Source organism: Tursiops truncatus, chromosome 2 (genome assembly GCF_011762595.2).
Source record: "Tursiops truncatus isolate mTurTru1 chromosome 2, mTurTru1.mat.Y, whole genome shotgun sequence".
In the NCBI taxonomy this organism is placed as follows: domain Eukaryota; kingdom Metazoa; phylum Chordata; class Mammalia; order Artiodactyla; family Delphinidae; genus Tursiops; species Tursiops truncatus.
Genome location: NC_047035.1, coordinates 29,025,702 through 29,047,773, shown reverse-complemented (window position 1 = coordinate 29,047,773; position 22,072 = coordinate 29,025,702). Strand labels below are relative to the sequence as shown.

General features: G+C 42.7%; 2 protein-coding genes across 3 annotated transcripts in view; one reads left to right on the top strand and one right to left on the bottom strand.

The window, feature by feature from the left end:
* The window catches only part of LOC101321319 (protein numb homolog), a 234,127-nt gene that overhangs the window by 193,123 nt on the left and 18,932 nt on the right, over positions 1-22,072 (bottom strand). Inside the window, exons 14-16 of the mRNA XM_073799306.1 lie at positions 21,800-21,959; positions 20,328-20,386; positions 4,772-6,154 (exon numbers count right to left, since the gene is read on the bottom strand). Of these exons, the coding sequence (XP_073655407.1) occupies positions 5,996-6,154; positions 20,328-20,386; positions 21,800-21,959 (378 nt within the window). The 3' untranslated portion in view covers positions 4,772-5,995. The remainder of the gene's footprint in view (positions 1-4,771; positions 6,155-20,327; positions 20,387-21,799; positions 21,960-22,072) is intronic.
* RIOX1 (ribosomal oxygenase 1) lies at positions 18,215-22,043 on the top strand. 2 transcript variants are annotated; one of them, XR_012329303.1, is made up of 2 exons: positions 18,215-20,611; positions 21,085-22,043. XR_012329303.1 is itself a non-coding variant. In XM_033850933.2 (1 exon), the coding sequence occupies exon 1, from the start codon at positions 18,236-18,238 to the stop codon at positions 20,207-20,209; it is 1,974 nt and encodes a 657-aa protein (XP_033706824.1). In that variant the 5' UTR covers positions 18,215-18,235; the 3' UTR covers positions 20,210-22,043. The 2 variants fall into 2 exon arrangements, 1 of the variants encoding a protein (XP_033706824.1); XM_033850933.2 differs by having other exon boundaries at positions 18,215-22,043.

Sequence of the window (22,072 nt, the reverse complement as noted above, 5' to 3'; positions counted from 1 at the left end):
TGTCCAAAAACAGTTGAGGTGACAGGTATCAGCAGATAAAGAAGAATGAAAGGGCTAAATCCTAACATCTGAGACTGTGTCCTAAACTGGCCTCCCAAAGAGATTCTCAGAGGACAGATGATCTTGAAAGGTATGGGAAGCACAAGCGCCTTCCAAACCTACCCTGTAGGAAGTGCCAGCTCAGCCCAGGCATGGAAAATGAATGGGGCCTCACTGGGTCACTGAGGAAGCCTGCAGCATCTTATACAGATGGGTGAGATCCAGGCCACTGCCTAGCTCAATTACTTGCTAGGACGATTCCTCTGAATTTTTGAGGAATTTTTCTTTGGTTGGTGCTGGGCAGCACATGGGAACAGGCTGAGGGTGCTGAGGTTCAGCCAGGTGAGCAATAGCCTAGAAACTCACCCTCTGAAAAGCCTACATCAGGGGTCACAAACTCTCAGCCCAAGGGCAAAATCTGGCTCCCAGATGTGTTTTGCACAGTGTTAGTTTTCAGTGTTTTTAATATTTTTAAAGTAATTGCCAATGTTTTACAGTGGACAAGTTTCATGTAAAAATCTAGATTTTTTTGCATGAGTTATAATGTAGAAAACCTTGACTATCCTGGTCACTGCTATATCCCAGAACCTAGAACAGTTCCTGGAATGTAATAACTCTTTAATAAATATTTTTTGAATCAATGTTTTTTTAAAAAAAACAAAACCCAGTCCTATGAAGTAGGAATTATTGTCACCATTTTACAGTGAATGAAAGAAATCTCAGGGCTTCCCTGGTGGCAGAGTGGTTAATAATCCGCCTGCCAATTCAGGGGACAAGGGTTCGAGCCCTGGTCCAGGAAGATCCCACATGCCGTGGAGTAACTAAGCCCGTGTGCCACAACTACTGAGCCTGCACTCTAGAGCCTGCAAGCCACAACTACTGAGCCCATGTGCTACAACTACTGAAGCCCGTGCACCTAGAGCCCGTGCTCCACAACAAGAGAAGATACTACAATGAGAAGCCCACGCACCACAACGAAGAGTAGCCCTCACTTGCTGCAACTAGAGAAAGCCAGCATGCAACAACGAATACCCAATGCAGCCAAAAATAAATAAAAAAAATAAATTTATTTTAAAAAATAATAAATCTCAGAGAATTTAAGTCACTCACCAAAGGTCACATAATTAATAAGCAGCAAAATATTTGGACTCAGGCATGTTGACTTCCAAAGCCAGTGTTCTGTTCACTACTCCACATTGCACAGCATCCTACACTTGTGGGCCTTTCACAGTCACAAAAGCCTTTCGATTTAGATTTTTTAAAAACAGCCGAATTGAGGTACAATTAACATACTATACAATTCACCCATTTAAAGTGTATGATGCAATGTTTTTTCATTTTATTCACAAGGTTGAACAATCATCACCACAGTCTAATTTTAGAACATATCTGTTCCCCCAAAAGAAACCCCATTAACAGTCAATTCCTATTCCCCTCTCCAACTCTCCCTCCCCCATTCCCACCTCTCCCAGCCCTAAGCAATCACTAATCTACTTTCTGTTTATATAAATTTGATATTCTGTAATCTTCTGCAAAGGAGGCAAGAATATACAAGGAGAAAAGAGAGTCTCTTTAGCAAATGGTGTTGGAAAAGCTGGACAGCTACATGTAAAAGAATGAAATTAGAACACTCCCTCACACCATATACAAAAATAAAATGGTTAAAATACCTAAATATAAGACATAACACCATAAACTCCTAGAAGAGAACATAGGCAAAACATTCTTTGACCTAAATCGTAGCAATATTTTTTTGGACCTGTCTCTTAAGGCAAAGGAAACAAAAGCAAAAATAAACAAATGGGACCTAATCAAACTTATAAGCTTTTGCATAGCAAAGGAAACTATCAACAAAATTAAAAGACAACCTATGGACTGGGAGAAAATATTTGCACATGATGCAATTGACAAGAGGTTAATATCCAAAATGTACAAACAGCTTATGCAACTCAATATCAAAAAAAAAAAAAACCCAACCCAGTCAAAAAATGGGCAGAAGACCTAAACAGACATTTCTCCAAAGAAGACATTCAGATGGCCACAGGCACATGAAAAAATGCTCCACACCACTAATTATTAGAGAAATGCAAATCAAAACCACAATTGGGCACTACCTCATACCGATCAGAATGGCTATCGTCCAAAAGTCTATATAAAGATGTTAAAAAAAGAAAAAAGTCTATAAAAAAATGCTGGAGAGGCTGTGGAGAAAAGGAACCCTCCTACACTATTGATGGGAGTGTAAATTGGTGAAGCCACTATGGAGAACAGTATGCAGGTTCCTCAAAAAACTAAAAATAGAGCTACCATATATCCAGCAATTCCACTCCTGGGCATATATATATCTGGAAAAGTTGAAAACTCCAATTTGAAAAGACACATGCACTCCAATGTTCATAGCAGCACTATTTACAATAGCCGAGACATGAAAATAACCCAAGTGCGCATCAACAGACGATTGGTTTAAGAAGGAATAGACAAATTAAAAAATTTGTCCAGTCTGGAAATTTCATATAAATGAAATCATACAATATGTGATCTTTGGTAACTGGCTTCCTTCACTTAGCATAGTGTTTACAAGGTTCAGCCACGCTGTAGCATTTATCAGTACTTCAGTATATTGATTTATAATGTGTTAGTTTCATGTATACAGCAAAGTGATTCAGTTATACATTCTTTTTCAGATTCTTTTCCATTATAGGTTATTACAAGATATTGAATATAGTTCCCTGTGCTATACAGTAGGTCTTTGTTGTTTATCTATTTTGTATATGGTAGTGTGTATCTGCTAATCCCAAACTCCTAATTTATTCCTCCCTACCCCTTTTCCCCTTTGGTTACCATAAGTTTGTTTTCAATGTCTGTGAGTCTCTTTCTATTTTGTAAATAAGTTCATTTGTATCATTTTTTTAGATTCCACATATAAGTGATATCATATAATATTTGTCTTTCTCTGTCTGACTTACTTCACTTAGTATGATAATCTCTAGGTCCACCCATGTTGCTGCAAATGGCATTATTTCATTCTTTTTTATGGCTGAGTAGTATTTCCATTGTATATGTGGGTATACATTTATATGTGTGTATATGTGTATATATATATATATATATATATATATATAAAATCACATTTTCTTTATCCTTTCATCTGTCGATGGACTAGTACTTCATTACTTTTTATTGACAAATAATATTTTATTGTATGGATACACCAAAGTTTATTTATCCATCCATCAGTTGATGGACTTTGGGTTGTTTCCACTTCTTGGCTATTATGAATAATATTGCTATGAACATTCATGTTAATTTAGATTTTTGACATTGTTTCCAAAGTTAGTCATTGTAATTTTTTGTGTTAAAAGCAATAATTTAAGTGGATACATTAAAAACCTACTGTATTTTTAGAAATTTCATTTTGGCACTTCATTTTTAAAAATATAGCTGAAGTCTCAAAAAAGTCAGAGTATCCAGCTCACTCTTGACCTCTGAGAGGCACTGATGCTGCTGCCTCCAACAAATGAGCCCCTTTTATCCAGTAAGAAAACAAACTCCTCAGAGTCAGAAAAACTGTCTTACACTTCCTGGCACAGCCATGATGCCTAAGTATAATCATGCATTTGGTAACTATTTGTTGACAGTATAGCTCTTCCAGAAAGGATACGATGGAGTGGGAGGATTAAGTGATAACCAATGGGAGGTTGTGGGATGGGAGAGAACAAATTCTAAAGAACAAACTCTAACGCAGGTGTTTTCCTTCGACCCACCGCCCTCCCTTTGCTGTTAGTCTGGTCCGGAAGATTTCTGTTGATGTAGTTCACTAAGGGATGCTAACTTAGATGGAATATGTAAACTAATAAGGACATGAATCTTAGCTGAAAAATGGAAAATTTCTCTAGATCTCGACAAAGAGAAGGTCAGCATAGTGTTTCTCCCACAAATTGGGCCAAACAGAAGCTTCCTTTTAAAGTAGGATAGGCAGCAATCCCTTGTCTAATCAACCTGTGGAGTTAGCGAATGTCTGTGGCAGAAGAAAGGAGACAAAAAATGGAAAGAGCAATGGAAAGGAGACAGCCAAAACATTCTGTGTGGGAAAACTCTCCTACAACTGCCTCAGTCTGGAAGGACAGGCAAGGATCTCTGGAATATTTTGTCATTATAACAGTTTATTAATATGAATAGATACAGCTAGAAAGCACAAGGGCAAGGAGAATGGATGACCTGCTTCTTTATTGTGAAGCAACAAGTGAACCGATTTGGAAACACAAGAGGAAAATGGAGATGTCGTGGAGCCCTGCCGAGTTCCATCCTCCAGCTTTTCTCGTGTCCTTCCCCCCACCTGGAAGATCTTCCCTCCTCCCCTCACTCTATCTAAGGCTCGTGCTATCCCTGAGACCCATGACTACTCCAGCGCCCTTCTCCCCTGGACTCCTACAACACATCTTCTGTGTACCCCACAATTCCTACTAGATTAAGCATACTGTCTTTCAAAGGTTCTTATATGTGTGTTTTATAGAACCCTTTGTACACTCCTCAAAGACAAGGGCCATTTCTGCTGCTTCTGCTACATCTCCCAGAGTACCGAAGGCCTAATAGACCCTCTGTTTGGCCTTGCTGACTGACTGAAGGGTTCCGTTCAGGCTTCTTGTTCCTGCCAGTGATGCAGAGAGCACAATAAAGTCCTTTCATTATGAAATGACAAAGTCAAAGATAGAAGGGCTGAGAAAGTACTCACACAGAATTACTTATTGTCTCAAATGTCTCATGGCAGCCAGATCTCAGAATCTTCAGACTTGATAGATGTGGAAATAATTTTGATGTATGTGATGGTGCTTTTTGGATTAGTATTTAACTTGAAGTGTGTAAATTAATAAATAAAAACATGGGTTACATGAGTCAGGAAAAGGGAAGATTTTCTTTTACATACTTAACTGATATCCCCCCAAAGTTCTTTTTTCCCCCATGTTCAATAGCTGCTAGGTGTTCATAGTGGAAATTATTGCTTTTTATATTTCTGATCGTAACAGTGCAACCAGAAGAGAGGATCTGATTAGGGGGAGAAAAATGGAGAGAGAAATTAATATTGGCTTTATTTTAATCACTGAATGTCCCAAAGCTATTTAGGGTGTAAACAGCAATCAATATTTAGGAAAGAAAGCTGGATGAGTTCTGCTACTATGAGTTCTGAATCTTTCCTCTTCCATGGCAATTTTTTGGATATTGTGTGCTCTTACGGGATCCCAGCTTAGGATACAGATACCGTTTGTAACTCTCCCATGATGCCTTAATCTTTTAAGCATCAAGTACATTAAGGAGGCTCATGAGAATTGCTAATCAGCCTTGTGAAACTGCAGCAATGCTTCCTAGGGATCTAAAAGTGTTCACACCCACCCACACAGTACAAGGTGGAAAATATTGTACTAGCTCTGTTTTCTTGTAACAGTCCAGTGACATGGCTTCCTTATTGCCTTCTGGGCTGCAGTTAAAGAACTTGCTCTAAAACAAGACTAGACTTGTAGATAGAAAACATCACTTAAGATTTTCTTTCCTAGATTAATGGGATTCTAGTTTGGGTTTCAAAGGGCTCTTTGTATAGCTTACAAAAGATTCTGGGTCTTTGAATATTTCTATTCTAGTAAAATTTGGAGTTCTGACCTATATTTAATATAGGACTTTTCTGGGTTATGGAAAAATATGGACTGTCACCTAATGTGTTGTCAATTTTCTTTAACCCTCTGTGTAAATGGTGCACATTAAAGAGCCAGGTTTACTGTTAAACAGATTTTTCTTTATAAACATAATGACAAAGAGATACACAACATCAGTTAAAGAGAAGAATGTGACTAGGTCCACTGCTGCCTGTGTCTTGGAGAAAGAGAAGGGCTCATCCCAGAAATAATTACCTTTCCTTCTAGGGGAAGAGGACACGACCCTGGAAAAAACTTGAGTTTTTACTTAGCTAGAGATCTTGGTTGTCAGATCCAAATGGTCCCATCGCAATTCTTTTTTCCCGGGCAGTGCGTAGATCTTTGACAAGTGATGAATGACCTCTGCTTCTTGTGCTTAGGCCCGGGACTGGACTCTGTGACCAGGGATTTGGTGTGCGGGGCCTCACAGGCTGCAGAGAGATATTAACATGTGAGCGCATGTGCAAAATGTGGTCTCATGTGACAGATCCAAAGAGAAAGCCTCTTCAGCCATGGTTTTATCAGAATAGCTCTGTGAACTACCATAATAAATGAAAGAATAGAATCTATGAGTCCAAGACCTGCCTGTTTTGATTGCAGTCAGCAGCCTAATGTGGAGAATATGCCTGAATTTCCCACCCAAGGCTTGGACCTCCACACGGTGATCTTTGGGGTTAGCCTGTGTTTTCTATGTCTTTATTAATATGTAGTCGTAGCAGCAGCTATGGGAACTGTAGTAGCAATGACTAAAGAGCTTTATTCTTCATGTGTGCTAAGGTGGATTCACTCAGGGTGAACAGCCCCTGGGGACACAGCGCTGCTCTATTTTCACCTTATAAACCAAAGTAGTGATGGCCGTAGTTGAGTTTGTACCTAGGTTAAAGCATTCCCAGGAATCTAGGCTGTTCTAATGTTAATCTAGGTTTCTGTATTACTCTATGAAATAGTAAGAGAGTTATCTATCTCATTCCCAAATGTGTTCTTAGCTTAGGGCCAAAGTACAAATGGAATTCCATTTACTAAACGTCTAAATATTTAAATGTTATAAATCAAGCTAGTAGGGATTTCCCTGGTGGTCCAGTGGCTAAGACTCCCACCCACTGCAGGGCTCCCGGTTTGATCCCTGGTCAGGGAACTAGATCCCGCATGCTGCAACTAAAAGATCCCGCGTGCCGCAGGATCTTCTAAGACTGGGCGCGGCCAAATAAATAAATAAATATTTTTTAAAAATCAAGCTAACAAACGGTTTTGTTTTGTTTTTTTTTGTGGTACGCGGGCCTCTCACTGTCGTGGCCTCTCCCGTTGCGGAGCATAGGCTCCGGACTCGCAGGCCCAGCGGCCATGGCTCACGGGCCTAGCCGCTCCGCGGCATGTGGGATCTTCCCGGACCAAGGCACTGAACCCGTGTCCCCTGCATCGCAGGCGGACTCTCAACCACTGCACCACCAGGGAAGCCCCAAACTTTTTAAAAATATATATATATATTTATTGACTTGGCCGCACCGCGTCTTAGTTGTGGCATGCGGGATCTATTTCCCTGACCAGGGATCGAACCCGGGCTTCCTGCATTGGGAGCACGGAGTCGTAACCACTGACCACCAGGGAAGTCCCCAAACTGTTAACTAAAATACATACTATCACCTACATTGACAAAAAGACCAGGTTTGAATTTGGAATTTTTGCAGTCTTTGGAGCTCCTTACCAGAATGTGGTGGTGCAGGAAAACTGCATTATAAATAAATGCACCATGTTTTTCTTTTGTGATAGGATCAAGCAAAATAGAATACATCAGAATTGTGTATTTGCAGGGAGCAAACCTCTAGTGGTACTACAAATGGTGAATTTTTTTAAATTTTAATTTAATTAATTTATTTTTTGGCCATGCTGTGAAGCATGCAGGATCTTAGTTCCCCAACAAGGGATGAAACCTGTGCCTCCTGCAGTGGAAGCATGGAGTCTTAACCCCTGGACCGCCAGGGAAGTCCCTTGTGTATGTATATATCTTCCTCCTTCATTAAATAAATAGGAAAAATTTTATTATGATGTCTAATGAATTTAATGGGATTATTTCTGATTTTTTATATTGGGTCGGCCAAAAAGTTCATTCGGGTTTTTCCCATAAGATGGTACAAAAACCCGAACGAACTTTTTGGCCAACCCATACTTGACTATTCTTTAATTAATCTCAAAAGCCTAACCCCAAAGTTTGATATATGCCCACTTACATATATGCAGAGAGAACACCATGCCTTGTATAATATTTCTTATTTCACAAATAACTTACAATTTTAGCTACATATTATATTGTATTTTTGCTATTTAAGGAAAAAGAACCAACACATTATTTATTATCTTGTTTTTCATTACTTAAAAAATTGAATAAATCAATTGTGACGGGTCATATCATTTTAACTTTTAATTTGTAAGTCTCACCTGCACATGAATGTTTGTAGCAACTTTATTCATAATCATTAAAAACCAGAATCAACCTTCAGTAGGTGAAATGAAAAACAAAGTGTGGTATATCCATACAATGAAATATTGTTCACAGACAAGAAATAAGCTCTCAAGCCACAAGACTTGGGTGAACCTCCTTGAACATGTATCGCTAAGTGAAACAAGTTAGCCTGAAAAGGCTACATATGTATGATTTTAATTATATGACATTCTAGAAAAGGCAGAACTACAGAGATAATAAGAAGATCACTGATTGTCAGTTGTTTGCGGGGAGGAAGAGAGGATGGAAAAGAGGAAGCACAGAAGATTTATAGTGTGGTTAAACTATTCTGCATGATACTGAAATGGTGGATACATGGCATTATGCATTTGTGAAAACCCGTAGAACTATACAGCACAAGAATGAAACTTAATGAATACAAATTAAAAAGAAAATCATTTAGGAGGTCAGGGAATCCCAGGAAAAACCCAGACTATGACAAGAGAATATAACCGTAACCTCAATTTAAATACATATTTTTGTTACAGACAGTGTTATGATGATGAAAAATATTTTCAAGCATAAACATATAGTATATTAGAATAAAATTCTGTCTGGAAGTTATTTCAAAATGGAAATGTAAGCTTAAAAAAAGACATTAAATTTTCAACTTCAAAGAAGAGCTTGTTTATTTTATAATTTTTTTAAATGGATGATGGTAGGTATCGAACTGTTATAGATTTAGTTGGATGTTTAAAGTGATGTAACGGTTTTTTGTGGGTTTTTTTTGCGGTATGCGGGCCTCTCACTGCTGTGGCTTCTCCCGTCGCGGAGCACAGGCTCCGGACGCGCAGGCTCAGCGGCCATGGCTCATGGGTCCAGCCGCTCTGCGGCATGTGGGATCTTCCCGGACCGGGGCACGAACCCGTGTCCCCTGCATCGGCAGGCGGACTCTCAACCACTGCGCCACAAGGGAAGCCTGATGTAACAGTTTTAATTTAAAATATCAATATATATAAATGCTGGACTATGTAGATGTTAGAAATTAGATGCTTTGTGTCTATTTAAACTTAAAAAAAATGTTTGATGCCAATGAAAAAAGGTGAAGAGGTGACGTAGCTTTTCACAATTCTTTTAGAGGGTCCATGAGCAAAAGAGTTGGAAGTTCAACATCCTAGACAGCATCTTACATGATGTTCTGCAGGACTTGGCAGACTTCTGTGAAGGGCCAAATATTAATAGTATATATTTTAGGCTTTGTGGGCCTGATGGCCTGTGTCAAAACTGCTCAGCTCTGCTATTGTAGTATGAGAGTAGCCACAGACAGTTTGTAATGAATGAGTGTGGTTGTATTCCAATAAAATTTATCTGTGGGCACTGAAATTTGAGTTTTGTACACATTTTATTTCAGAAAATATTATTCTTCTTTTGATTTTTTTCAACCATTTAAAAATATGAAAATCATTCTTAGTCCACAGGGTGTGTAAAAACAGAAGTCAGGCCAGATTTGACCTGAGAGTTATAATTTGTTGATCCCTAATTTACAGTAATTTGGTAAAATAGTTTTACAAATTAGTGAGTCAGTAGTCTCAAAGTTAGACTGTAATCTGTCTCACATTTGCCAAAGCAAAGTCCTATATCCTTGAGGTCTTAAGCAAAATTATTCACAAATGTATAAAGTTAAACATGAAAGTTCTTCTATTGCCAATAATGCCATTCCCCAGAGGCAACCTCTGACTTCAAATATTCAACTGTGCAGTCACACACACAAATACAACATATGTGGTTTTAAAGAAACTATATATAAATGTATATGGATTTTTTAAAAAAGGGACAACATATATGTTGTGCTGCAATTTGATTTTTCAGTTTACAATATATTTTCAACATCTTTCCTAGTCATTATTTTTAACAAGAATTCTTGAAACTTAGTCGACATTTGAGTCATTTCCAATTTTGAAATGATAAGCAATGAGCATCTGTATATATCTCTGTCTCTATCTCTCTCTCTATCTCTATATCTATATATGTTTGTACACATGGATGAATATTTCTGTAGGATAGATTCCTAGAAGCAGTATTACTGGATCAAAGATATCCACATTTTTATGTTGATGGGGTCATCCAAAAGTTTATCCTAGGGTTTCTCAACCTTGGTACATTTAGGGCCGGATAATTCTTTGCTGTGGGGCTGTACTGCACATTGCAGGATGTTTAGCAGCATCTCTGGCCTCTACGCATTAGATGCCAGTAGCATCTCCCCTGTTGTGACAATCAAAACTGTCTCTCGATATTGCCAAATGTCCCCTGGAAGGGAGGGGGGGCAAAATCATCTTGGGCTGAGAACCACTACCCTGGACACTTGTTTTTCTTTTTTCTTTAATTTCTTTTTCTCCCTATCCCCCTTTCAACAACTTATCATGTTATCCTTCCTTTAAAAAGGAAAAGTGCTTAAAGGAATTTGTGACTTAGTGTATATCACCCCTCTGTTATGGGATAAATTGTGTCTCCCAAAATTCATGTGTTGAAGTTCTAACCCCCAGTACCTCAGAATGTGACTGTATTTGAAGATAGGGTCTTTAAAGAGGTTATTAAGTTAAAATGAGATTGTAAAAATGGACCCTAATCTAATATGACTGATGTTCTTATAAAAAGGAGAAATTTTAACACAGAATTGTACAGAGGGAAGACCATATAAAGATTGGGAGAAGGCAGTCATCCACAAGCTAAGGAGAGAGGCCCCAGAAAACAGCCCTGCCAACACCTTGATCTTGGACTTCTAGCCTCCAGAAATTGTTTTCTGAAAATAAACTTCTGTTGTTAAAGTCAGCCAGTCTGTGGTACTTTGTTATGGCAGCCCTGGCAAATTATTACACCTTCCCAGTGTATTTGAATTTTAAATAAAGAATGAATGAAAAAGGCAATGACTTATCCAAAGGTATAACTATCTAACAATGGGATTTGGTAGGGGAGATAACTTTTCTGAGAGGATTCAGATCATTCTATGTAGATTTAAACATGGGATTGGCTCTATTCAACCTCTTTTCTACAGCAGCTTCTCTGATGAACAATTAGTAACTTCTGTAATCTCAATGTCAAATTTCTTTCATTAAACAAAGATAATATCAATTCAAAAAAATAAGAGCAAGGCAAGCAATGATTAGAGATCAGAAGAAATGAAATGAATTAGGGAGAGTGAAGTTTGTGTTTAAAAAAACACTATATATGTTTTTCTTTTTTTCTTTTTGGCTGTGCCCCACAGCTTGCGGGTTCTGAGTTCCCCAACCAGGGATGGAACCCTTGCCCCTGCAGTGGAAGCACAGAGTCCTAACCACTGGACTGCTAGGGAATTCCAAAAAAAACACTATATTTTTAATTGCACAAATGATATGTACAATGGAGAAAACCCAGACCAGGCAAATATGCAAAGAAGAAGAAAATAAAAATCACCTGGAATCCCACCATCCAAAGACGATCACTGTTAAATATTGTGGCATAAAGACTCCCAAACTTTTTTCAGTAGTACGTATATATGGATGGATGTATAGATAGATAGAAATACACATACATATCGACACACACATATATATCTCCCAAATGGGATCCTACCATAATACTTATTTTGTCTGCTTTTTTTCTTATTCAATGATATATTGAGAACATTATTCCATGTCAGTAAATATATTTCTTTTTCTTTTTCTTTCTTTTTTTTGGCTGTGTTGGGTCTTCGTTGCTGTGCACGGGCTTTCTCTAGTTGCAGTGAGGAGCAGGGGCTACTCTTCGATGCGGTGCGCAGGCTTCTCCTTGCGGTGGCTTCTCTTGTTGTGGAGCACGGGCTCTAGGTGCGCAGGCTCAGTAGTTGTGGCTTGCGGGCTCTAGAGCGCTGGCTCAGTAGTTGTGGCGCTCGGGCTTAGTTGCCCTGTGGCATGTGGGATCTTCCTGGATAAGGGATCGAACCTGTGTCCCCTGCATTGGCAGGCGGATTCTTAACCACTGCGCCGCCAGGGAAGTCCCAGTAAATATATTTCTGAAAATGGTTATTAATAGCTGCTTTTGTTGAACTAAGTAGAGCCACAGGAAAATGATGAAATTAAAAGTAAGTCAGTCTCCAAAAGGTGTCTCCCAGTCACAAGGGAAACTAGAAGACAGATAGCAACAACATTCTTTACTTGAGGAAATCACAAAATGTTGAAGAAAGAAAAGGATGAGGTCACAGGAAAGACTAAGAGGAGGAGATATTGTACAGGATGTGGAAAAGACAAATTTACAGCTCTCGTCTAGCTAAGCCCAGTGTTTCCCAGCTTTGCCAGCAGAGAAGCATAGCTCATCCCCCCAGTTCACTACAGGATGTGTCCACTGTCTATTGAAAACCGCTCCCTTTGAAAAAGCAATGAAACCTCCCAGTGCCATCCTTGACCTGCCCTCTGCAATATTTCCCTGGGGAATCTGATATCAGGGTCTGGCCAGCACACACAGCCTGTATGTCAATTAGGAAGAGGGCTCCCCCTCTGCTGGCCCTTCCTCCAGACACTGCAGCCCTAGAGTAGGGCACAGGACTTTCGAGGATAACATCGGTTGGTTTCAGACCCTACTCTGGCCCTTGGCCAGGTAACTTTGCGCAGAGCGATACCTCACACGATGGCCTTGTCTGAAACGGTCCCACTCACCCATTTAAACTTCCACAGGGCACAGGCAAAAATAGTCTTAATCTTCCCATCCCATGCTGTCATCCTGGCCAATTCAAGAACTTCTCTGACTCCCCCACTCCTAGTTTCTCTGAACTAGGCCAGAGGCACAAAAGCCATCATACAGGTCCTTGCTCCATAATAATAAATTATAGCTACAATTTTTTAAGTGTTTAGATCTGTACCAGATCCTGTGCTAAGTGCCTTGCATGCATTATTTTATGCTCACAATAAAACATTATTTTCTCCATACATCTATGAAGAAGTATGTTCAATGACTACTCCTACTTTACAGATGAGATTACCGAGATCTGAGAGAGTAACTTGACTGAGCTAATGCCACAGATAATGAGTAGCAGGGACTCAATTCTGGTTGGTCTGCTTCCCACAAACATTTCCTGTGCATCTTCTCTGTGAAGAGCAGTGTGCTAAAAGCAAGAGAAAGAGGCATAAGGAAGTCCTTTGCTCGAAGGAGTTTACAGTTTAGGAAGTTTAAGAAGGAATCTGATATATGATACACCAATACATGCACAATGTGCTAAAGCAATGTGAAAGGGCCAAAGTTCTCCTGTGACTAGGGAGATGGGAGAGCCTTTGGGGAGGAGATGGAATGTGAAATGGGCTTTAATAAGGGTACTTATTTTTATTTAAGATTTTTTTGATGTGGACCTTTTTTTTTTTTTTTTTCCTCCGTACGCGGGCCTCTCACTGTTGTGGCCTCTCCCGTTGCAGAGCACAGGCTCTGGACGCGCAGGCTCAGCGGCCACGGCTCATGGGCCCAGCCGCTCTGCGGCATGTGGGATCTTCCCGGACTGGGGCACGAACCCGTGTCCCCTTTATCGGCAGGCGGACTCTCAAGCACTGCGCCACCAGGGAAGCCCCATTTTTTTTTTTAATCACAAACATTTATTACTTTCCCCAAAGCAGTTTGAAAAACATTTGGGAGGCAATGTAGAAGGCCCACTAGGTAGAATTAAAAGGCTTCTTTCTTTCCTTTTTTTTTTGAAATATAGTTGATTTAAAAGGTTGTGCTAGTTTCTGGCGTACAGCAAAGTGATTCTGATATATACATATTCTTTTTCAGATTCTTTTCCATTATAGGTTATCACAGGTATTGAATATAATTCCCTGTGCTAAACAGTAGGACTTTGGTGTTTATCTATTTTATATACAGTAATGTGTATATTAATCTTTTTTTTTTTTTTTTTTTTTTTTTTTGCAGTATGCAGGCCTCTCACCGTTGTAGCCTCTCCCGTTGCGGAGCACAGGCTCCAGACGCCCAGGCTCAGCGGCCATGGCTCACGGGCCCAGCCGCTCCACGGCATGTGGGATCCTCCCAGACCGGGGCATGAACCCACGTCCCCTGCACCGGCAGGCAGACCCCCAACCACTACGCCACCAGGGAAGCCCCTGTATATTAATCTTAATCTTAATCTCAAGATCCTAATTTATCCCTCTTCTCCCCTTTCCCCTTTAGTAACCATGTTTGTTTTCTATGTCTGTGAGTCTATTTCTGTTTTGTAAATAAGTTCCTTTGTATCATTTTTTTTAGATTCCACATAAAAGTGATATATGATCTTTGTCTGACTTACTTCACTTAGTATGATAATCTCTAGGTCCATCCATGTTGCTCCAAATGGCATAATTTCATTCTTTTTTATGGTATATATATATATACACCATATATTCTTTATCCATTCGTTTTTGGACACTTAGGTTGCTTCCATGTCTTGGCTATTGTAAATAGTGCTGCTATGAACATTGGGGTGAATATGTCTTTTCGAAATAGAGTTTTTGTCTTTTCTGGATATATGCCCAGGAGTGGGATTCCTGGATCATATGGTAGCTCTATTTTTAGTTTTTTAAGGACCCTCCATACTGTTCTCCATAGTGGCTGCACCAACTTATAGTCCCTCCTACAGTGTAGGAGGGTTCCCTTTTCTCCACACCCTCTCCAGCATTTATTATTCGTAGACTTTTTGATGATGGCCATTCTGACTGGTGTGAGGTGATACCTCATTGCAGTTTTGATTTGCATTTCTCTAATAATTAGTGATGTTGAACACCTGTTCATGTGCCTTTTGGCCATCTGTATGTCTTCTTTGGAGAAATATCTATTTAGGTATTCTGCCCATTTTTTTTTAAAGATTTATTTATTTTTATTTATTTATTTTGGCTGCGCTGGGTCTTAGCTGCAGCACACGGGATCTTCGTTGCAGCATGTAGGATCTTTTAGTTGCAGCATGTGGACTTCTTAGTTGTGGCATGCATGTGGGATCTAGTTCCCTGACCAGAGATCGAACCCAGGCCCCCTGCATTGGAGTGCTGAGTCTTACCCACTGGATGACTAAGGAAGTCCCTCTGCCCATTTTTTGATTGGGTTTTTTGTTTTTCTAATATTTAGCTGTATGAGCTGTTTGTATATTTTGGAAATTAAGCCCTTGTTGGTCACATTACAAATATTTTCTCTCATTACGTAGGTTGTCTTTTTGTTTTGTTTATGGTCTCCTTTGCTGTGCAAAAGCTTATACGTTTGATGAGGTCAAAAGGCTTCTTTCTTGAACTGAAGTTTCTCTCCTATTCTTGATCAAGTCTCTTGTTCTGAGTTCCAGAGAATATGGCAGGGGAAACCAGCAACATTGTTTCTCATCAAGGCCCAGTATAAACCCACATGTTGAGCTGCCTGTAGAGTTTGCAATTTCTTTTTTTTTTTCTCTTAATCATTATTAGAGTATAGTTGCTTTACAGTGTTGTGTTAGTTTTTACTGCACAGCAAAGTGAATCACCTATATGTATACATATATGCCCTCTTTTTTGGATTTCCTTCCACTTTAGGTCACCACAGAGCATTGAGTAGTGTTCCCTGTGCTATACAGTAGGTTCTCATTAGTTACCTAATTTATACATAGTATCAATAGTGTATATATGTCAATCCCAATCTCCCAGTTCATCCCAACCCCCCCCCCCATTGCCCCCTTGGTATCCATAGGTTTGTTCTCTATGCCTGTGTCTCTATTTCTGCTTTGTAAACAAGATCGTCTATACCAATTTTTTCAGATTCCACATATATGTGTTAATATACGATATTTGAGTGTTCCCTGGGAAGGCAAAATTGCCCCCACTTGAGGACCACTGTAATAGACCATGTGAGAAATTAAAAGTGTAGATGTGACACCTGGGTAGGGGTAAAATCGAAATGCTTTCTCAAGGGTTTGGATAGGAATGTGAGGAAGAAGATTGAGAGATCAAACAGAAACACAGAAAAGGCCCTAGAGGCCATGTAGTCTAACCTGCTCATAATTGCTTGCAAGGTTGTAAACTCTTTGGGAGGAAGTTTGGTAAAACCTATAATAATCACAAAAATTATCTTGCCCTATAATAATCACAAAAATTAAATTGACCCAGCAATTCCATTCCTGGTAATCTATCATAAATGTTTCAAATGAAGACAAGTAATCTTTATGTATAAAGCAACAATAGTTACATGGGGACAGTGACCATGTTCTCAACAATTGCACCCTCATGCCTACCACAGTGCCTGTTAATGAGAGGCCCAGATTTAAGAAGTCGATTTAAGGTTCAGAGGAGGTGAGTTTGAAGATTCTGGAGAGAGAAGTTGTAGCTAATAAAACAAAATCCCAGAGTGGGTGTGAAGGGCAGTTATCAAGAATACAGAATGGCCCCGGGGGCTTACCTGGTGGCACAGTGGTTGAGAGTCCGCCTGCTGTTGCAGGGGACACGGGTTCGTGCCCCTGTCCAGGAGGATCCCACATTCCGCGGAGTGGCTGGGCCCGTGAGCCATGGCCGCTGAGCCTGCGCGTCCGGAGCCTGTGCTCCGCAACGGAAGGGGCCACAACAGTGAGAGGCCCTCTTACCGCAAAAAAAAAAAAAAAAAAAAAAAAAGAATGGCCCCGATTCCCCTGAGGAGGCGCAGGTCGGCCCCCTCCCCACCCCTGCCGCCCGAGTGAACTGGATTGACGAGGGACCAAAGTTCCCCTGGACCAAGACGCTGCGCGCAGCTCTTCCTAAACAGCATGGGCAGCTTGGAGAGAACACGTGGGACTCAGAGTTGGTCTCCCGCAGCAGCTCGGGGACACAGGAAATTTTTTGGATGGACGCTCAACTGCCACCAAAAACAGTGAAGATATCGCTCACCTCTGCATCTCCGGTGTCTAGAAGAGCGCCTGGCATATGGTCACCTCTCAAGACCTTCTGAAGTAGGATAACACTAGACGTGGACTCTAAAAAGAATCGTAGGCAGCCTGTATATATAGTGACGCTCCTCTGAGTCACTTTGACTGGAGAAACTTGGGTCACTTGGTTAAGCACAAGCCAATCATTGTGGCCAGGCCTTCCACAGTCTGGGAGCATTCACTGTGTTCTGCAGCACTTCTGGAGACCAAGTGAAGTCCCAGCACAGGATGAGGAAGTTCTTCAAAGGAAATTCAGTGTCTTTCGTCGCGGGGGCGGGGGTGGATGGCCGGGATGCATGCTGGGCAGGTAGAGTCAGCATATGTTCACTGAATATGGAATTATTAAGTCAGAAAATATTCCTTTCCAGTTTAATTAAGAAGTAGCCTTGGAGATGAACTTCAAGTTTGAGCTGGATTAAACTAGCAAAGATGAAGGGAAGAAAAAGGAAAGTGTGCATTTCCTTGCAGGTTGATCGTGTCCTCTGAAACGTGTCCCATGAAGGCAGGTGATAGTCTGTTTCGTTGTCTTGTCTATGATTGTTACTCCGATGCCATCGCAATGTCTGTCACTTACTAGTCAGTAAACATTTGTTAAATTAAAAAAATAAAATAAAAAAAAGAATAAAAGTAGAAAAGTCTGTAGCTTCATTTTCAGAGAGAGAGCAATGACTGAAAATTTGTAATGGAGAGGGGAGGAAGGGAAGTTAGGCGGAGGAATTTAGGGCTTCAATCAGTCTGTAAAGAGACCCAGGTGGATCGAAATTTGAACCTAGAACTTTGCCTGAGGGCATTCCTTGAAACCAAGAATTGTGCGCTTTCTCATGCAAAGCTGCTGGGGAACGTGTTTTTCAGAAACGGGGACCTCCCGAGGAACACTGCAATTTGCAGACACTAGAAGGAAAAAGTTCAGTAGCTAACTTTCTTTCTCCTGGAGTCCTTGGCAACTTGATTTGTAAACTGCCCCCTAAATATGGAATTCGTGTTAATTTGGCAGGGACTCCGCCGCTCTAGCGGGAAGCCATGCATTGAATTAACATTTTCTAAAGGGGCCAGCCGGAGGCGCCGGCGGAAGAATGGTGGGCGGGGACAACCCAGAGGCGGCTGGAGGCCCACCCCTTTCCCAGAGTACACTGCGGAAGCCGACTGCCTGAGCCGGTTTCTCGCCATCTCCCGCTGGGCTCGGGAGAGGGTAGGACCATGGACGGGCTCCGGGCTAGCGCTGGGCTGCCGAGGCGCGGGCGGTTGAGGCGCCGGCGCCAGCCACAGCCACATAGCGGGTCGGTCCTGGCCCTGCCCCTGAGGCCCAGGAAGATCCGAAGGCAGCTGAGGAGAAGTGTCGCCTCCCGGATGGCCGCGCTGAGGGCCCAGGCGCTGCCGAGCGAGGATTCGGAGGACTCAAGGGTGGAGTCGATGGTCGACGATCGCAGGGACCCGCTGGCTGGAGGGGCGGCGGCCCTCTCGGATGTGACCCGGCGGGAGCCGTACGGCCACCTCGGGCCCGCGGAGCTGTTAGAGGCCTCGCCCGCGTCCCGATCCCTGCAGACTCCCCGCGCCCTGGTGGAGGCGCAGACCCCATCGGCGCGCTTGGTGGAGGCGCAGACCCCGCCGGCGCGCCTGGTGGAGGCATCCGCCCTGCCGGCACGCCTGGTGCAGGCCTCGGGCCCCCCGCCGCGCTTGGTGGAGACCTCGGCCGTGCTGTGCTCTGCCCAGCACTTGGCGGCCGCCCCGCCGTCCGTGGCTCCAGCGACGCTGTCGGGGCCGCAGGGGGAAAGCGCGGGTGGGGAGCTGCCTTGGGACTCCCCGCTGCAGCGCGTCTTGGCTGAGCTGAACCGCATCCCCAGCAGCCGGCGGCGGGCGGCGCGCCTCTTCGAGTGGCTCATCGCGCCCATGCCGCCCGACCATTTCTACCGGCGCCTATGGGAGCGCGAGGCTGTGCTGGTGCGGCGGCAGGACCACACCTACTACCAGGGTCTTTTCTCTACCGCCGATCTGGACTCAATGCTGCGCGACGAGGAGGTGCAGTTTGGGCAGCACCTGGACGCCGCGCGCTACATCAGTGGGCGGCGCGAGACCCTGAACCCACCCGGCCGCGCCCTGCCCGCCGCCGCGTGGTCCCTGTACAGGGCCGGCTGCTCCCTGCGCCTCCTCTGTCCGCAGGCTTTCTCCACCACCGTGTGGCAGTTTTTGGCTGTGCTCCAGGAGCAGTTTGGAAGCATGGCAGGCTCCAACGTTTACCTCACGCCCCCCAACTCGCAGGGCTTTGCCCCCCACTACGACGATATCGAGGCTTTTGTGCTGCAGCTGGAAGGTAGGAAACTCTGGCGGGTCTACCGACCGCGGGTTCCGACCGAGGAACTAGCCCTGACATCCAGCCCCAACTTCAGTCAGGACGACCTAGGAGAGCCGGTGCTGCAGACGGTGCTGGAACCTGGAGATTTGCTCTATTTTCCCAGAGGCTTCATTCACCAAGCCGAATGCCAGGATGGAGTGCACTCTCTGCACCTGACCTTGTCCACATACCAGCGCAATACCTGGGGCGACTTCCTGGAGGCCGTACTGCCTCTGGCAGTGCAGGCTGCAATGGAGGAAAATGTGGAGTTTCGTAGGGGACTGCCCCGAGACTTTATGGATTACATGGGGGCCCAGCATTCGGAGTCTAAGGATCCGCGAAGAACTGCTTTCATGGAGAAAGTGCGGGTCTTGGTTGCCCGCTTGGGACACTTTGCCCCTGTCGATGCTGTGGCTGACCAGAGAGCCAAAGACTTCATCCACGATTCTCTGCCCCCAGTGTTGACTGAGAGGGAGAGGGCACTAAGCGTTTATGGGCTCCCAATTCGGTGGGAGGCTGGGGAACCCGTAAACGTGGGGGCCCAATTGACAACAGAAACAGAAGTGCACATGCTTCAGGATGGTATAGCTCGGCTGGTGGGTGAGGGAGGCCATTTGTTTCTCTATTATACAGTGGAAAACTCCCGAGTTTATCATCTGGAAGAGCCCAAGTGCTTGGAGATATACCCCCAGCAAGCTGATGCCATGGAACTCCTGCTCCGCTCCTACCCAGAGTTTGTGAGGGTAGCGGACTTGCCGTGCGACAGTGTGGAGGACCAGCTTTCCCTGGCGACCATGTTATATGACAAGGGGCTGCTGCTCACCAAGATGCCTCTAACCTGAACTAGTTACTCCTTGATTGCCAGAAACAAGACAGTAGTGATTCTCTCCTACCACCACCACTTTTTTTGGGAGGAAAATTCGTTCTTACCTTAATAACCATGACTGTGCTTACATTTACCTTTATGACTGCTTCAATGTCACACAACTCAGACGGTCTTCTAGGAAACACCACCTCATCTAGGCACAAAAGTAAAAGCAGAAGTTGGAGGTGGAAGAAGGAGCTTGTTCTGAAGTAACCCTGATTCCTGATCGTTTGAGAGTACCAACTTCATCATCACCCTCAGGCTTCCGTGTACTGTGTGGCATTTGCTGTGTTACTCTGCTTGAGACATTAGAAGTTTTTATTTGGAATTTGCATCCTTCGTTTGAGTTCTCTTTCATCAGTTTGGGGGGAGGGTTGGGGTCAGTATCCTGTTTGTTACTGTGAGTCTGTGTGAAAGTTAGAAAAGTTATTAAAATGCCAGAGAATGTTTTCCTTTTTCTAGGGCTAGATTCTTATGTGGCATGGTCTGAAGAAACGTGGGAGGAGGGAGGTCGATAGGGAAAATCAACAGCTGAGGTGAAAGGTAACTTGGGACGGCTGTAGGATTGGGGCCAATTCTGCAACTTTGGGGGTAATTGATTCATTTTAATCATGTTACTCGAACCCCAAACAGCATAATCCTATTAGAAAAGTTTTGAGTATATTATGTTTTTAAAAGTGTATTAGGGTTTTGCTCAGTGCTTGCTTGCATCAGTGGCTGGCACTGCTCCCAAAGAGACAGAATGTCACCTAGTTGTGCTGTCATAGGCCTCAGTCAGCCAACTTGTAGCAAGCTGGCCATGAGGGAAGGCTGGTGTTCAAGTTACTTTCCACTCTCATTTTTTTCTGGCAGTTGGAAGAAACTTCCCCAAATCTGGCAAGTGAATATTCTCATGGTTGGTGGAAAAGAGCCTGGTGTACCAGAGAGAGCACTGGACTTGGAAGCAGAAGACCTGGGTTTGGGGTGGTGGCTGGTGGGCAGCTGGCTGAATGACCTGAGGCTGCTGCTGCGCCTGGGCACACTGATTTTGTAAGTATGTTTTGGTACAGCTTGATGTCTACACCTCATCATTTAGGTTGTATCTGGAACTTTTAAGATCCTTTCACCGTAACTGATAGGTTGAGTTATGTAAAGCTGAGAACTTTATGAAATCGTTTTTTTTTTAAAGTTGCAAAAGCGTAGATGTACGTATAATCTCACTTTCCAGAGGTAATATTACTATTCAAGGTTAAGCTTCAAGGATTTTTCTGAGTGCTTAACCAGACGTACACACGGCAGTTTTTTGTTTTGTTTTTCTAAGGCGTCCGTTTTTTGACCTAACTTTCAAATTGGTTCAGATAGAATTACATCATTCTTTTTTTAAGGGGCAGATAGCAAATCAGAGCCTGGGGGAGGGGGACAAGGAAACGATAACAGAAGGACTGAGAGGATGGTGGCCAAGAAGAAAAGAAAGTGTCCTTTCCTGGCTCTCATCCTACAGGGCTCACAACTAAGTCCCCAAACATCCAGTCATGAAAAAGGCTTGTTAAAGGAGTCAAGGCATAGGACTCACCCCTAGAAAACTTACCCTGAAAAGTTTCTTGGAGAAAAGTATGGAATTTCAGTGGTTTTTGCCCTTGTTTGGGTTGCATGTAAACACGTTTTGCTTCCTCCTTCACTTTTCCTATGACTGTCTCAATCTTGAATATTTTCTGTATCAACAGTTCCTTTTGGCTTAGTGTTTGAATCTGAATCAGAACAAATGTTGAAAAAAACAACTATACTAGGCTGTAAATCATCAAAAAGCGTTAATAAAGTAGCATTGCATCATGCTTATTAGTATTAGGTGGTATGTAAATGC

Coding starts and splice junctions, on each gene's coding strand:
- RIOX1 (XM_033850933.2), top strand. CDS start 18,236: ATGGACGGGCTCCGGGCTAGCGCTGGGCTGCCGAGGCGCGGGCGGTTG.